Here is a 17,275-nt window from a genome sequence, read left to right as displayed (position 1 = left end):
GCGGTAGTCCCTGGGGACCGGGTCCCTCGCTCAGGACAGTGGCCCTGTCCCACGGTAGTGCCTGGGGACCCGGTCCCTCATTCACAGCGTTGCCCCATCCTGCAATAGCGCCCGGCCCGTGACAATCACTCCGTGTTTGTTGAATGCATGATGGTGTAAATGGATGGATGAATTAATTTTTCTTTAAACAGTTCTTGAAACATAAGTTCCTTGTCTTTTAACAGTGGCAACCATGAGTGGAAAAAGCTGATTATGGTTCACCACTGGCCTGTAACGGTGTGCAAGGTGAGTTTTTTGCCTCGACTGGCCCGTTCGTGCATAGTGGGTTTCTGTGCCCACGTTTGCCCTCGGGCTGGCCTGTCATTTGTAGCCTTGTCTCGCTTCTGCTGCGAGGCTTCTCTCTCTGGGTCAAGTTTCCTAAACTTCACACCTCATTGTCTCCTGCCTCTCGTGCTGCTGCTGTGCTCCAGTGTGAGGAGTGTCGGAGGGCGGAGAATGGAGCGTGGTGACCAGCCCTGAGTGTTGTTGGAGATCTAGCTCTCCACCCTGGTGGCGGGACATCGCGGGAGCCCTGGGTCCTGCGGGCCCGGCCGTGTGTGGAGAGCTCCTGTGTTGGGTGACACCGGAAGATCTGCCTCGGGGCAGGGAGCAAGGTCCTTTGGTGGCTGAGGCATTTCTGTGACAAAATGTGGGTGTGTTCCTGTGCACTGAAATGCATTCCTACCTTGAGGCTTCACAAATGAGATTTTTAAAAAAAATCCTCTGCTAGGGAAACGTCGTTGTTAGGGCACCGCAGGGTGCCCATGACAAGGGGTCCCGGTACTCTGGCCCTGGTGTCATCCCGGGCAGTGGGGCTGTCTCCGGGCTTGTTCCCCGCCTGAGTGACATAAGTGTTACGGGGCGGTGGCTGGTGTGTCTTTCTCCATGGTCCTCAGTGCTCCGGGCACGTGCCGGGGACTGACAGGTACTTGCTGGTGATTTAGTGAAAGCTGCCCCTGGGTCCCAGTCACCCCTTAGAGGCTCATCTGAGACACTGGACGTGGGGCCGACAGAAGACCCCCCCCCTGCCCCGGCATGGGTCCTGACCTTGCTCTTCACCAGTCGGGCACCTGCGGGAAATGGGCCCCCTGCTTTCCCGAGGGAGGAGCCCAGGGTGTCAGGAGAGGTGCCCGATACGCCCCCCGCCCCGATCCTGCACTTTGTCACTCTGCCTCTCTGCCCTCTCGGGTCTGTGGCAGGTATCTTTCATGCCCCCTTGTGTGCCAGTCTCCTAAACCAGACCCACCTGGGGCAGAGCTGCCTCCCCACAGAAGGTGATCCCCACAGGAAAGGCTTGAAAATCTGCCCGGAGCCCCACTTGTTCCTCACCAGACACCCACACCCGCTTTTCATGGGTTTATTCCCCGCGGGGGCATCGGTCCCATAGCCGATACATTTCTTGATGGTTGTTTTGGAAGAACTCCCCAATTTAGCTAAACAGTTTGGAGGTCCCTAAAGAGTATGCTAGTGAGCTTTTATCTCCGTGAGTTTATCTTTATTGTCCTATCCTCACCTTGGCGTTTTTGCTCCAGAGCACTCGCACTCATGTCCATATTCAGTAACGTTCACGCTTAACCGTATCACTAACGCATCCACACCTGGCGCCTGAACCAGCTCATTGCGCCGGTACTGTGAGCCCTCAAACATTTAGTTTTGATTACACGATAAGAAAATGCATGGGCAAATAGGTGTGTTTCCGTCAGATTGACTTAATTTGAGAACACATAAAAAAAGGCAAAACTCAGTTTTTAATTGTGTTATGTAATCGAGGATTGGGCCGCTCCTTCCAGACGGAGCGCCCGCCCCCAGGTTGCTCCCCAGGGCTGGAAGCCGCAGTCAGTAAGCAACGGAACAGTGATGTGCTGTCTGTCTTTTCTCTGCAGGAGGTTGAGAACGACTGCAGAGACCCTCCGGATTACTGGACCATCCACGGATTATGGCAAGCCCTAGTGCCGTTCACGTTTAAATAGGGAAAGACTAGCTAACCCAAAAGTAGATTGAGGCTGGTCCTAAGAGTTACACTCGTGATTTTTGTTAGTTTATTCAGTGGACCAAATCCTTGTTTTAAAATATCTTCGCTGTTTGTACAGTACCCTAATTTTGTTGTGGCTTAGTTCTGTTTGGTGGAACAGGGATGATCCAGCTTTTACATCTGCTGGTAGGGACTCTGGGTCCAGGCTGGGGTCACTAGATGTCACCCTCTCATCTTATCCTTCTTTGGGGGCAATAAGTAGATGCATAAAAATAAGTAAGCGTGTGTGCCTTGTACACGTGCATATATGTGTCTACATCGTACACAGATACCCGAGTTCATCGTTCAGGTTTTGCCTGCATTTTGTGTAGTTTATTCTTCCCTCTTTGCGCATGTATTTGTCGTGTTTAACTGTGCCCATGAGTCAGCCTGTCAAAGGGATGCCCTTGTCCAGCTGCTCCCGTGGGGGAGGGGCCCTCCTGGCCTTTGTCAGTGCGTGCTTGTTCCTCAGGAATGGGGTTCTGTGAACAGCAAATTAGACTGCGGCCCAGGGACCCGGCTCCGGCCCCTCCTTTGCCACAGACTCGTCAGCGATCCTGCAGTCTCGGGGAGTGAGGCTTCCTCGGGTCGTGCTGAAGTTCCTGCCGCTTCACTTGTAGCTGGGAGGACGGTGCACAGTGTGCCCCCATCCCGGCAGGGGGCTGCGCTAGTTTCGGGGTGCTGGGCCAGCCTGTTGACACTGGAGACATGCTGGGGGTCTCGGAAGTAGATCCGGTGGCCTGGTGAACTCAGCTGCCTCTGAAGACCGGGAGTTGACACGTCCAGAATTAGACGTGGGGAAGTAGGGAGGGGATCCGTGCTGGGACTTTAGGAAGAAGCCGTGCTAGCTGAGCCTGGGCCATCGGCAGGCACTCTGAGCAGTGTCTGTAGGCTGCGTCATTGAGCCTCATCGTCCCGGAAGGACAGGGAGTTTCCCTGGGGCCCGTTGGCGTGGGGATTGGCAGCGGGCAGAGCCTTTGGGACCCGGCCTGACTCCCGAGCTCCCCCTACCGGCTTGTTTCCTTTGCTTCCGGGGCGAGAGTCATCGCGAGCCTTGCTCCTGGGCGCGTTCCTTGACCGCCCCTGCCTGAGCGTTCTTTGTTAAGTGACTCACACAGCCTCAGCGTGTCTCTGCCTTTGCTCCCGCAGATGCTCCCACAGACGTTAATGGTAGTGCTTCCTCCTGCATTGGGAGCTCATCTCAACCAAGACTAATTGCTGTTGTTTTTCATTTTAATTTCAAGGCCTGATAAAGCAGAAGAATGTAATGGATCATGGCCCTTTAATTTAGAAGAGATTAAGGTAACACTGTTCATTATGTCGCCACTGCAGATGCTGCGCTCGGTTAACTTCTCAGAAGTGCACCCTCAACGGCATGCTTTCAAATGAGGAATCATAATCGTATTCACCAGGAATCAACCCCTGGCACTTTTTCCGGATTTATGAATCCCTAAAAGAATCCCACACATTAAATCCAAACTAACCTTTCTCCCCTGCCCGGGGCCCACACCACGAAAAGGGAACTGTGTGAAGTGACAGCAGACGAGGGTGAAGCCGACCCCGACCGCCCCCCGCTGGCCACGTTAGTCCCGGGTCCCCTGTGCCTCCTGGTCAGCATTTCTAGACCTCTCTGGCTTGGAGGACAGGCACAGGGTACCACGCCTGTCCTTTCTGGCTGTAGGCGGGTGGGTTTCCAGGGAGGGCCTGTGAGCAGAAAGGGAGGGATGGGCCCTCCCAGCACAAAGGCCTGTGTTACCGAATAGCCCAGGGAGTGGCTTTTACCCGCAATGCTAGCAGATGTTCTCTTGAGACACTTTGTTGTACGCGTAACCAGTCAGTCCTCTGTCAGGTAACGAGTACCTGGATTTACAGGGTAGGGCCTCCCTGAAAACATGAGATGGCATCAGGATTTGCTAGAATGGGGGTCCTTCCCAAGAATATATGGCCCCCAAAAGGGCAAGGCAGGAAGTTCCAAACCCTTCACATGTTCTAGTCCACATGGTATTTTCTCTTTCCTTCCTGTAAGGACCTTCACTGGCATGAACCCAGAGGCCTGAGTCTGAGGACTGTCTGTAAGAATTATTAGCGCACCCCAAAGCCTGGTGATGTCTCGTTCCTCAGACCCACGTCCCCCTTCCCAGACTCACTGCAGCTTGCGTAATACCGCGGGGATGTTCCTGCTTAGAGCCTCGTGACCCGACAGTGGCATTACAGATTAATTGACAATGTACTGGGTACCTCTAGCATTCCCGCCGGGGAGGGAAAGAGCCCGGCTGCCGTGTTGGCTCGCATGAGAGCTGGTGTGGGGCATGGGCCAGGCCTGAAGAGCTGAGTAGGCAGAGGCCGTGGGAATGGAGAGCACGAGGGGATCTCAGAAGTCGAGGGGACAAGGCTCGGTGACTAGCTGGCAGAGAAGCTTCCCGTGGGGCTCTAGGTATGGGCTTGGCTGGGGGTGTCCTCCTTCCTGACATGGGGGCACTGGCGGGGGAACCGGGCTTTGGCAGGTGTGTGGTTGACAGTCAGCTTTGCACGTGTTGAGTTTGAAGTGCCCTGGAAACGTCCAGGTGGGTTACGTGTGTCTGTCACAGGAGCAGTCTGGGCTAGAGATGAACTTTGGGTGCGATCAGTACATAGGTGGTGTGAAGCGCATAGGTGTGAACGTGGGTGGCGTGGAGAAGCAGGGCCGAGCCTGGAGCAGAGATGGGGCGGGGCGGGGGGGGGGGCAGGGGGCAAGCAGCCGGAGGAGGGGAGGGGGGGAGGGAAGCCAGGAGAGGGGGGATTCGGGAAGGGGCACTAACAGGGTTCGTAAAAGGAAGGCTGAAAATGCCCTTTCCATCGAGCGGCCTGCTGGGCAAGGTGGGGAGGTGGCCGCAAGCCACTCTTTGCTCAAAACACTGCTGGGTTACTTGCTGTGTCCCAGAAAGCCCAGTTGTAGCGTGGGTCCCCTACGAAAGTGGCCTACTCCCCCCTCCTCTAGGGCTGTTGGGAGCTGAGCCAGAGTGTGGGAGGTGCAAGACGGTGGGACATGGAATCAGTGAGGCAGACGGCTTCCCGGGAAGCTCGGCTGTGGGAGCGTGGGGGCAAGGCTCACCAGGCAGGGGACGCGCGGGGTGTGCGGTTGTCCGGTGGCTGGCGGGTAGCGGGGGGCGGTGGCAAATAGGGGAAAGCAAGGTTGCCCTGAGTTTGTTTGGACACTATTTTAAGTGAACCTTATTTCTGGTCTAGTGGGTTTGTAGAAATTGAAAAGTAAACCTGAACGCTGTGCAATTTAGAGCAACTATGTGTAGAGCACAGCCCACCCAGCCCAGAGGAGCTCCTCTTGGGGGAAAGGAGAACCTGAGTTTTGTGGTGTGTGTTTTCATTAGTAGATGCTACTTTTTACAGCAGGCTCAGAAACCTAAAGCAGAAAAATTAAGTGGCAAGTGCAGAGTTCCCATGTATGTCCCCTGAACACACAGACCATGTCCGCTGTGGTTGACACCTTGCGTTCATGCGGGACGCTTGTCACGGAATGGGTACTTCATCGCTAGCAGACGCTGTGCAGTTCCCAGTAGGCTCGCCCTGTCACAGAGTTTTACAGGTTTTGACAGATACGTAATGACGTGCATCCCCCGTTATACCATGTACAGAGGCGTCTCCCTGCCCTAAAATCCTGCGTTCTCCCACTACCCCTCCCTCCCCCAGCCCCTCACACCACTGACCCTTCACTGTCTCTGTACTCTTGTCGTTTCCAGAGTAGCACACATCGGGACTCACAGCCTTTTCACATTGGCATCTTCCACTCAGTGATGTGCATGGAAGGCTCTTCCGTGTTCTTTCGTCACTTGATGGCTGGTTTCTCGTTAGAGCTAACATTCCCTTGTCTGGGTGAACCACCGTGTGTTTACCCACCCCCTCTGCGTACTCCTATTTTCCAATGCACTTTCATGATTAGATTTCACTTTTATATATGTGGTAAGAAATCATTTTACTCACCTGACTGTTATTGCTTAACAGAGGACAGTTCGTATTTAATGTATTGGTTTATCAGATTTGCCTTCTAGGTTTTGAGTTGTTAGGTCCTACACAGATTTTTTTTTTTTTTTTTTTTAATGCACAGGACCTTCTGCCCAAAATGAAGATGTACTGGCCTGATGTGATCCATCCACTAAATCACAGCCATTTCTGGTGAGTGCAAGAGCTGCAGGCTCGGGCTGGGGGCGCAGGGACAGACCTCGGGGCCGCCCTTCTGAGGCGCGGATGTGTGAGCCACCTTTTATTTGGGATATGCCATTTTCAGGGCCTTTCTCCAATAGATAAAAAATGTGAGCGAGGGGCGCCCGGGTGACTCAGTTAAGCATCTGACTCTTGATCTCAGCTTAGGTCTTGATATCAGGGTTGTGAGTTCGAGCCCCGCGTTGGGTTCTGTGCTGGGTGTTTGGAAAAAAAAAAAAAGTGCAGGCAAGTGGAATTTATAGAGTTGCTCTTAATCCGCTATTTCATTCATCACTTTGTTTTAGACTCTCCTTTCCTGAGGTTTCATTAAAACAAATACGTGGGTACCTAAGGGGCAGTCGCTTTGACGCAGGCAGGAGAGAATGTTTCTTAAAGACTTTGTGCTGTTGTCTCGAGATACATCAGGGAAGAAGAAGAGGCACTTCAGAAGATCACGGTCCCGTGCTACGACTTAGGGAGGACAGGGTGGGGTCCCACCTGCGGCTCGAACCGCAGAAACATCTTTAAGTGTAGTGGGAGCTGAGCCAAGGAGAAAGATGCTGTGTTTAACTCAAGGTAGCTTTTTAAGTCATTGCTTTTGAAGAAGGTAAAATGAACATTCCTTTTATTTACGTTATATTAACCAAAAATAATTATTGTCTCTGCCTCGCTCCAGTGTGGCAGTTTATAATTCACATTGCAATTATTCAGATTTTGTCCAAAATGATTAATTCAGTTTGGAAATATTTGTGTGTGGAACATCCAGGAAAGGAATTAAGTGTAGACGGAAGCTTTCTGAAACCATGGAGGGGCACGGGGTGCCTGTCCCCCGGGCTCCCTGGTGCTTAGGCCGACAAGTGTGGCAGAGGTGTGGCCCTGAGGTCTGCCCCCCAGGTCTCTTCAACAGGAGAAGCACTCAGGGTTAGGGAGAGGAATGGCCCGGGTCTCCGACACATGTTCCGCACAGCTGCATTCCAGAGAACGCTTTCCCAGAACTTGTCGCCCAGCTGAGCCAGAGTGGGGGCATAGGGGAACGCAGGGGAAACCGTCTACAGCACTTCACAGTGCACGTAAAATGCCGAATCTGTGCAAAGTATGCCGAGTATAGTTTCCACTTGTTCCGATGTGTTCCATGACACCATCAGTCAGATTGTTGCTGCCAGGTGACTTAACAGTAAATCAACAAACACCCATAAAGAAGGCGGTCCGAGCTGGTCCTTGAACATGTAATAGTGTGGGCAGAGTACACATGTGTTTGTGCTCTGTAAAGGCAAAATGATACTTTTTCAGGTTGGATAGTAAGTAGCACATCTAAAAACTTCTGTTGTAAACTCAGAGGTGACTGTCCCACTCTCCTTAGTATTTATGCTCCTGGAGCGCCCGCGTACAGGGCAGTCACCGTCACTGGCCCCCTGCGTGCGGCGTTGGGTCATGCTTCCCTGTTGCCCAAATTCCCTTTGCTGTGTGAGTTTCTAGAGGGTCCTGGAGGCACTCAGGCCTGTCCACCTCGGCTTCGTCGTTGGGGGCTGGGGGTGGAGGAGGGCTCCTGTCCAAAAACTGTCCTCTTTTATCCCAAATAGGAAGCAAGTATGCAGAGTACATGGTCTTGGTTTTACTTTATGCTCGAGATCATTCTCTAAGATTAAATCTATTCATAAAATTTGCCACATTGAAAAATGCCATGGACAGAGCCCCCTGCGAAGTAGGATTTCTGTTTTTGATGCTTGTGCAAAGAATGAGAGTTGAGTGAGGCCCAGTTTGGCGAGCAGCCTCACTGTGGGAGGTGTCCTGGGCCTCAGTGTCCCAGAGGAGCCCCCACCTCTCATCCCAGAGGGCAGCCCCCGGGCCTGCTCGTGTGCCCTCCTGGCGGGCGACAGGGCCACAGGATGGGCACCTCTGCCCGGTAACTGACCATTTCGTGTTAAATGCAAACTGTCCAATTCCAAGTGATGTGGGAGTCAACGCTGGATGTACGCTAACAATGCTCTAATAGATTCTGATCCTTAAGCCGAGCTTGATCCAAACGTAATAACAACTGACATTTATTGAATATGTCTTATGTGCGGGGAACGGCACGAAGCTCATTGCTCCGCCAGCACCCTGTATGACAGGTTCTAGAATGATTCCAGCTCCGCAGAAACGAGGGCGTCTGTAATTCGGGTTCCATTTTCATCTAGTCGGAAAGAAACTCCTTTTTCTACTCTGTGGAAATAATTCACCCCAGAAACCGTGGTAGATGAAGAAAGGTAGCTGTTCCCACGCCGTTTTCTTGGGCTGGAGCAACTTGTCATTTAACACTGGCCCTGTGGATGAGCTTTACTGACGCATCAGTGTCCATTCAGATCTCACTTCTGTAAGACAGCATAGGACGCCTTCATGAATGCCCCTTCCATGTTCCCACGCTAATGATGGCTAACGTCCCACTGGACACTGGGACGCCTTCATGAATGCCCCTTCCATGTTCCCACGCTAATGATGGCTAACGTCCCACTCGACAGTGTCCGCGATTGTGAAGGCGGTGCACCCCACGTTGCTGGGGTGTTGGGATGGCGCCGCAGTGCAGCCGGAGGGGCCCCGGCTGTAGAGTCCAGAGTGCCGTTCAGCTGCAGACTCTGGGACTTCCGGGCCGAGTGGCCTCAGCAGGGCGCCTCGCCAGCCCCTCTGCCTCAGTTTCCCCATTTCTAAGCCAGCAGTATTGTTGGCTTGCAGAAGAATGTGAAATTTCCTAGTTAACTGCAACAGAACATGGGGAATTCTATCAACAATATTCTTCTCGAACCCATATTGCTGTTCGTGTGTTCTGTTGGAGTTCTGTCTGTGGGCGGACAAGTACACGGTCGTGATGGGCAGAGGCGGAGATGGGGAGCGGGCCTGCGGCGTTCTCAGGAGGTAGCACTGCTCCCTCTACTCGGCTAGCTGCCTAGAAAGGACCGGTCGGGGGCACCTGGGTGGCTCAGTCGTTGGGCGTCTGCCTTCGGCTCAGGTCATGGTCCCAGGGTCCTGGGATCGAGCCCCACATCGGGCTCCCTGCTCGGCGGGAAGCCTGCTTCTCCCTCTCCCGCTCCCCCTGCTTGTGTTCCCTCTCCCGCTGTCTCTCTATCAAATAAACAAAATAAAATCTTAAAAAAATAAAAAATAAAATTAAAAAATAAAGAAAGGACCGGTTGGCGTCCCTGTGAAGTGGAACACCCAGGCCCCGTGATGGCTGGGTGCCTGCCTGCGTGGGGGCGCTTTGTTTTTCCTCAGCGGGGGTTCCTGCTGAGTCACCGGAGTGAGTTGTCCCTGACTGCAGGGAGGGGCTGCAGGGAGATGAGCGCCCTCTGGAGACCGGACTCTGTCCCCTGGGGCCTCATTCCCTGGCGCAGGGGGCTCACGAGTCGGGCCCGTTGCACATAAGGAATCTTAGCCTCTTTATTCGTAAAAGAAACAACGTGCGTGCGAATATCCTGTCGTAGGTGTGAACTCTTCATTGTGAATCTGTTTCATGACTTTTAACCGGAGATTGTTGAAAACACTCTCCCAGGAAGCACGAGTGGGAGAAGCACGGCACCTGTGCCGCCCAGGTAGACGCCCTCAACTCACAGAAGAAATACTTCGGTGGAAGCCTGGACCTGTACCAGGGGCTGGCGCTTAACAGGTAGGGGGCCCCCTGGGGCCTGGCCCTCACAGGGCGCGGAACCGTCCTGAGGAATCCTAGCATCTCCCACCCAGCCTTGCAGGTCAGTCTGGGCCGTGGTCACGTAGAGCAGCCTCGGAGACGTAGGGCCCTGTCTGGGCTCGGACGTCGTCGGACGGTGAGTTGGCCAGAGGAAACAAGACTGACCAGGGCACGCGTCTTTCAGCCGGGATTTCTGACGAAAAGCTATTGCATTAACACGGCAGGTTTTGTAAAGACCGTGCATCACTAAGTGTTCGGATCTCTGCTCTAGTGTTTCTGGAACAAGCAGGAGGAGGTAGTAGGCAGGGGTCCTCGGAGCCTAGAAATTACCCAGACCCAGAACTCGTAAAAACCCCCTCCGGATGGCCCTGCTGAGGGCCAGGGCCCCACCTGCTCATCCTGCCCGGCCCGTGACCGAGAGCTGGGGGTGAGGCTGGCCGTCCACTGTCTGAGCATTTCTGGTGACCAGGTGTGCGGGGAATTCTTGCTTTTCTTCATTTAAGTGGTCACATAATAAACCTGTGACCTCGTTTTAAAGACCAGGACAGGAAATTAGATAGTTTGCTTTAGTTAGAAGAAGCCAGAATCCTACTGAGCGCCTTTGCTATTCACCTGTGTTTAAGCTTGTGAACCACATCTGCTCAGAAGATGTGTAGGCCCGCAGCCGTTCTCTGCACATGCGCTCTACTCCCCCGGCGCACAGGGGCACAGCCGGTCCCCTGTGTCACTGGGATCTGGGTGGGGAGGGGCGAGCGCCCCGGGGGGAGAACAAGACTGCCTGAGCTACGCCCTGCAAAGGAGTCCTCAGAGCCACGTGTGCCTGGGATCCTGCGCCTGCCACTGGCCCGTTGTGCCCTGTGTAGTTTCTACGTCTCCGTGCCGGAAGATGACGGAGGGGTCCCCGCAGGTTCCCACGCCTTCCTGCTCTCGGACCCGCAGGACTGAGGACCACCGCTCGGGCGTACACACCAGCCATGCGTCCCGGCTCCCGCGTGCTGGGCTTCTCTGCAGGCTCTTCTCATAGCAAGAGCAAGACCTTTGGGAACATTTCCTCACCCCAAAAGTGCAGGTGATACCCAGTGCAGACATCCTCGTGAGGGTTGCCTGGGAGAGTTTCCGCGGTGCAGACCGGCAGAGCGGGGTCCACTCGCGAGCCGTCTGCAGAGAGGAGGCTGCCCCAGGTTTTCCTGACGCCTGAGCAGCGCGAGGTCCGGCTCACTGCCCAAGCCCAGTTCTGCTCAGTCAGGAAAAGGGCAGTGAATGGGGACCGCTGAAAGGCTTTATATAAAACATCTAAATAATTCGTCCTTTCGTCCAACAACTGTTAAGTACCTCCTGTTTACACTTTCTGAATCTCTGTAGCTTTCCATGTGCACACACGTGTGCAGGATCCCCAGTCCTGGGGTCGCTGCAGCGTCGGCAAGGCCCTCACCACTGCTGGGGGCGCCTGCTTATTCCTCCTGCAGAAACGTGCGCTCGGGGCCTGCTGAGCACAACGCTCTGCGGGGGAGATGAGGTCTGTCAGACTACATGGGAATAGAGTTGTAGAGAAAGTATATTCTTTCCCCGTTCCTCCAAGGAAAATCTAAAAATCTCAGTACTCACAAAATACAAGGGATCTTGTATTTTTCTCTATATTATAAACCCTTACCACAGATTATCTTTTTCTCAGAGGGAAGCCTGTCATGTTATCATAAACTAGCAGTGTTTTATTCACTTTATAATATGAAGGTAGCAAACCTGAAAAATGCAAAGTATCGTGAACCAGGGATCTTAGATAACCCACAGACACGGGCCAGGAAATTAATGCCAATCTAATCTTAACGCCATAGAAAACATTATATAGACTAATCTGGGCTGAATGCCAGGCTTCCCCAAATATTTCTCTCTCTCTGCCTCACTTCCTTGGTGACCTGACTCGGGCTCTTCAGCAACACTGCCCAGTAGAAAAATAATGCAAACCACATATGTAACTTAAAATTTTCTAGTACCGCATTAAAAAGACCAAAAAGAAACCAGTGAAATTGATTTTATATTATTTAACTCAATGTATCCAAAATACTGCAACTTGAAATAAATATTTAAAATTTGCTAAGTTTTCCATTTCTGGAGCCAGAGCTTTTGAAATCTGGTGTTTACACTGCGCAGATAGCATGAGGACAGGCCGTGGGCACATTTATTTCTAGGCTCCAAGGACCCTTGCCCACCACCTCCTGCCGCCTAGGCCAGGAGCGCTACAGCAGAGATCCAGACACTTGGTGGTGTGCTGTCTTTACAAACGCTGTCTTGTTAACACAATATATGCTGTTGCCAGAAATCACGGCTGGAGGAGGCGTGCCCTGGTCAGTCCGGTTTTCCTCGGGCAGACTCATCTGACGATGTCCTTGTCCAGAGAGGCAGCGCGGGTCTTACGTCTGCTCTGGGTGGTCATAGCCCGGATAATCCAGGGAGACGTGATGGAGGCTCAAGTGTTGTTTCGGGACTGTTAAATCTGAGAATTGTTTATATTGTGCTCCATCATTTAATAGGTAAATTAGTCATATGGTATTTTGATGGGATAGCTGGTCAAAACCATATGCTTTAGGAAATGATTCAAGTCTGTGGGTGTTGAATGTATTTAAAGATTTGACCAAGTGTGGTTTTCTAGGATGAGCCTAGAATCCAAAATCAGTTGCTAACTATCTTTTGAAGCAGGCTTGGCAAATAGGTGGTAATGTGTGTGCCAACTCCAGTGGGTACGGGCCGTCTGGCCACTGTCGAGAACCGTCCGGGTGCTGGGAGAGAGATCCGCAGTGGGTGCGCTGTGGGGAGGGGTCGTCAGGGAAGCCCGAGTCCCATTTATGTGCTGTCCTTGCTCACAGATTTATTGCCCAAAGCAATAGAAAATAAGTGCTTTCTTTTAAGAGTGTCTTCATTTTTATTAGGAAATATGTTTTAAAAGAACAAGAAAGGAAAATGTATGTTATTATACAGCTAATTTTTTTTAATTTAAATTTTAGCATGCTCCAAAAATTGGGAATAAAGCCATCTATCAATTACTACCAGGTAAGTCTTGCTTTCAGCTTCGTAACTGAATGTGTGTCTGCCACCTGAGGACACCTAGCATCCACCCACCCACGGTAGAGTGTCTGCAGCCTGAGCACCGCACTTGGGTTTTAAAGTGACTCGAACAAGCCCTCTCCTATTTGACTATTATGTTTCCAAGTAGGCTTTATTTATATCTTGTTTCCCAGTGCACATTGAGTGTGATCTGAAAGCTGCGTAAACCTTGAAGCCTAGGTTCATGGTCCCTCGGTGAGAAGCGTGTTCCAGGCTCGCACAGGGCAGGGGAGTAAGTGGTTTGAAAAGCACATTCCGTTTTATAATATTTTGTTTGAGGAAGAAGCCTAAGATTTTTGTTTTGTTTTGTTTTCATGATAAAACTACAGAAATTTATTTTTTTTAATTTTTTAATTTTATTTTTTTTAAACATTTTATTTATTTATTTGAGAGAGGGAGAGTGAGAGACAGAGAGCACGAGAGGGAAGAGGGTCAGAGGGAGGAGCAGACTGCCCGCTGAGCAGGGAGCCCGATGCGGGACTCGATCCCGGGACTCCAGGACCATGACCTGAGCCGAGGGCAGTCGCTGAACCAACTGAGCCACCCAGGCGCCCAAAACTACAGAAATTTAAACAGACCAGATCTTATTGTCTGGTAAGCATATGCAAACTGTTTTCCACCCAGGATAGCCTGTTTTCATAAAGGGAGTCTTACTGGCTCACGGCCCGGCGGGTTCCTTTACCGTCCCCCGTGATCACACCCCGTGGGCAGGTGTCCCACGGAAAGACACTTGAGTGACCCTCGGAGCCTGAAGTACTTCCTGTGGCCCTTCGCACAGTAAGCTTGCTGACTCCTGCGTTAAGAGAACCTGATGTGTTCTCTATATAAGCCGATTTAATCTCCTGGGATTCAAAAAGAATTAAAGGTACTGATTTTAGCAATCCCTGGTTTCCCGTCTCCCGGCTGCACACCGAGCTCTCATTTAGGTCTCCTGACTATGAAATCGGTCGGCATTTCTGCTGTGCTCCCTGGCATCTGTGCTCCACCCTGTAGCCGGTTTCCGCTTGATCTTGGTCAGATCTTGATCTTCTGCTTGATGTCTGGCCTGCAGCGAGAGTGGGGCTGGGAGGGAACAGCGACCTTGGGGAGACAGTGTCAGCTGCCCCAGGAGAGAGAGGGTTTGCAGGGCCCCCTCGGCCCTCGGGGTTCATGTTCAAGCAGGTAGAGGGACTATGTTTACATTTTTGCCCAGAATGTGCCTATCAGAGAACGGATTTCAATGACAGTAAAAGCACCAAGGACAACTAATGTCTTGAGCTCCCTGTCTGTGCTGCAGGCACTTTGTTAGGTTCAGAAGCAGCAAGATGTGAGCTCAGACAGGAGTCCTGGCCCGTGAAAGTTGGTCCGATCTATTGCACGCAGCCCCTAGGTTCTGGGTGTGGACAGAAGCTCAGGGCAGGGGGGAGAGTGGAGACTGTGGCGCACATGTGGGGGCCACTGTGGTCTGAGGGTGGAGCCCAGGTGGCTGACAGCCTGTCCCCGGGGTCTTGTCTGCGAGCCCAGAGTGCCCGGAGGACTGTGCCCTGTGGTCAGCTGTGCGTGTTTGTGCGCGTGGAAGCCGGAGTGTCCCGTGTGCATGGGGTGGAGCCCTTACACCGCCTCTGTCCAAGTATTTCTAATGCATTTTATTTCATTTCAGATTTCAGATATTAAAGACGCCCTTGCCGGCATATACGGAGTCATACCTAAAGTCCAGTGTCTGCCACCAAAACAGGTCAGAGGTGCTGTGCTATGTTTTGTTGCTCTGTCTTTATCGAGAAGACAGGTTCAACGTAGTCAGCATCTGTGTGCTCACCATAGAGTTCCCAGGGGCAGAGATGTGTGTGTGTGCATGTGTGTGGGAGTGTGTGCATACAGGTAATGCTGTGTGCACTTTAAAAATCGCAGATGGTTAGACACGGATTCGAAGGGACACATGCGCCCCCCTGTTTACAGCGGTATCATCTACAATAGCCAAACTGTGGAAGCAGCCCAGGTGTCCATCGACTAATGCATGGATAAAGATGTGTATACACAGTGGAATATTACTCAGCCATAAAAAAGAATGAGATCTTGTCATTTGCAACAATGTGGATGGAGCTAGAGACTATGATGCGAATCCAAATAAGGCAGAGAAAGACAAATACCATGTGATTTCACTCCTGTGTGGAATTTAAGAAACAAACAAACAGACAAGCAAAGGAAAAACAGAGAAACCAAGAGAGAGACTCTTGACTCTAGAGAACGTGCTGCTGGTCACCAGAGGGGGTGGGGGTGGGGGATGGGGAACAGGTGATGGGGGTGAAGGAGGGCACTTGTGATGAGCACCAGCTGTCGGATGGAGGTGCTGAATCGCTGTATTGCACACCGAAACATACATGACACTGTATGTTAACTGTACTGGAGTCAAAAAAAAATCACACACACCCACACCCACACCCACACACACCCACACACACACGCACACACCCACCCCCCACACACACACACCCCCCACACACACACAGACACCCACCCACACACACACACCGCACACACCCACACACCCCCCCCCCCCCCCCCACACACACACTGCTCTTCGATGCCGTGCTCGAATAGGGTTTGTTTTCTTGAGACTTCCCCACAACAAGAACACACGTGCTCTGGCAGGGACAGTGAAGGAGGCGGGTGTAGGAAACGTTTCTGAGTTAGAGATTTTCTCAGGCTTTCCATTATTAGTCTCATTCATTTTAACCGTAGATACTTGTCTAGTGGATACAGGGACTGTAGTTTCTTTTGGCAGCTTCGATAAAGACTTAAATTCTTTGAGCAGTAGGGTCCTTTGACCCATTTATTCTACAAACCCATGTCTCCCAACGCCATGATGCCTATGCTGTGTGCACAGAGGTGCACGTTCCTCAGGTTCAAGCGGTGTCCCCTCCCACGAGGCCACCAGGCTGGCACGGGAGACATCTGGGTGGTGACCGGGCGGCAAGCCCTGCGGCCCCCCCGCTGGTCGCTGCTGGACAGAGTGGGGGGTCCCCACTCGTTGCTGGCCCCTGGAGTCCCCCCTTGTCTCTTCAGATTCAGAGACTTGATGACCACAGAACAGGTGATCCTCCGGGATCCAAATTCTCAGACGTCCCTCATTTTCTGTGTTTAGGGTGAGGAGGTGCAGACAATTGGTCAGATCGAACTGTGCTTCACCAAGGAGCTGCGGCTACGGAACTGCACGGAGCCGGGGGAGCCCGGGGGGGCCGGGGGGGCCGGGGGCCCGGGGCTGGAGGTCTGCGAGGACGGCCCGGCCTTCTACCCCCCGCCCCAGCAGACCGCTCCCTGACGCCCACAGGCCACGGGGATGTTGTTTCGAAAAGCTGGAGAGATGCACAAACCGCTGCCCGTCAGAGAGCGGCTGCCAAGCGGAACGGTGCGTTTGCGAGCGTCTTTACTGCAGGGCTGTTCTGATTCGCGTTTCCCTTCCCGCCGGTGCGCTGACGCTGTACCTGTAAATCTGGGCAGAGCACGGGCGCACGGGAGAAAGGAAGCCTCCCACGCCTCGGCAGAGGCTTTGTGCTTGGAATAAAGGATACAGATTTTCTTTCTTTCTTCTTTATTATACTCCTTGGCGTCCTGGGCTCGGCAGGCCCCCTTGGAGGTGGGCACACAGTGGGGATTCCGAGCAGGCGGCCTCCTTGGCGTGGGGGGTCGCGCGGGGCCTGTTCTCAGGCTGGGATCCGGCCAGCGGTGGGTGGGCGTCTCACCTCCTAGCTCGGAACATGTTCACCCGCGTTCCCTTGGTGCCTGGCGCGGGCAGGAGAGACGCCCCGGGGGGCGCTGCAGGGGACCTGCCAGCCAGCATCCCCACCCGGTCGGGGGCTGCACGACATCAGGGCAGGCCCTGTTTGGGTTCGTCTCTGAGAGGAGGCAGCCCAGCCGCAGCCTGGTGGGGCCGCTGATGAATCGGGGCTCGGAGCGCGCAGTGACGCAGGGTAGCCGTGGGGGGCGGCGCCCCATGCCCGCCCCCCGAGACTGCGCCCTTCCCTTTGTGCAGGACGCCGCGGCGCCCCCCGCCGCCGCGCAGGCTGCCCCCCTGCTGCACGGCGGCTCCGTCTGCGAAGCGAGGACACCTGACGCTCTGTGAAATGCAGCCCCTCGCACCGTGACCCGCCCTTGGTCTCTGCCCTTCCGAGACGTGTTTGGCCGTGGGGGAGAAAAGAGGACCCCTCTGTTCGTCTTCGTCAGGTTGTCAGGTTGATGCCGTCGTAGTTCCTTTCTCATCAAGCACTTGAAATAGAGTTGCCTCTGTGAACCTCGGA

At 53.2% G+C, this 17,275-nt stretch overlaps 1 protein-coding gene across 2 annotated transcripts in view; it reads left to right on the top strand.

Annotated features, from left to right (window-relative positions):
- Positions 1-16,561, top strand: part of RNASET2 (ribonuclease T2) — an 18,628-nt gene extending 2,067 nt beyond the window's left edge. The window contains exons 3-10 of one of the 2 annotated variants that reach the window (XM_025866478.2): positions 225-285; positions 1,923-1,978; positions 3,295-3,352; positions 6,150-6,217; positions 9,768-9,881; positions 12,902-12,947; positions 14,641-14,715; positions 16,123-16,561. In XM_025866478.2, coding sequence (XP_025722263.1) covers positions 225-285; positions 1,923-1,978; positions 3,295-3,352; positions 6,150-6,217; positions 9,768-9,881; positions 12,902-12,947; positions 14,641-14,715; positions 16,123-16,299 — 655 coding nt within the window. In that variant the 3' untranslated portion in view covers positions 16,300-16,561. The remainder of the gene's footprint in view (positions 1-224; positions 286-1,922; positions 1,979-3,294; positions 3,353-6,149; positions 6,218-9,767; positions 9,882-12,901; positions 12,948-14,640; positions 14,716-16,122) is intronic. The other variant, XM_025866479.2, reaches the window with a different exon arrangement.
- Positions 16,562-17,275: the final 714 nt, after the last annotated feature.

The sequence above is a fragment of the Callorhinus ursinus genome, unplaced genomic scaffold (assembly GCF_003265705.2).
Source record: "Callorhinus ursinus isolate GAN/ISIS: 27379988/994484 unplaced genomic scaffold, GSC_fseal_2.0 scaffold6, whole genome shotgun sequence".
NCBI lineage: Eukaryota > Metazoa > Chordata > Mammalia > Carnivora > Otariidae > Callorhinus > Callorhinus ursinus.
Note: the sequence above shows the minus strand (reverse complement) of the source record. Positions and strands in the feature narration are given on the sequence as shown.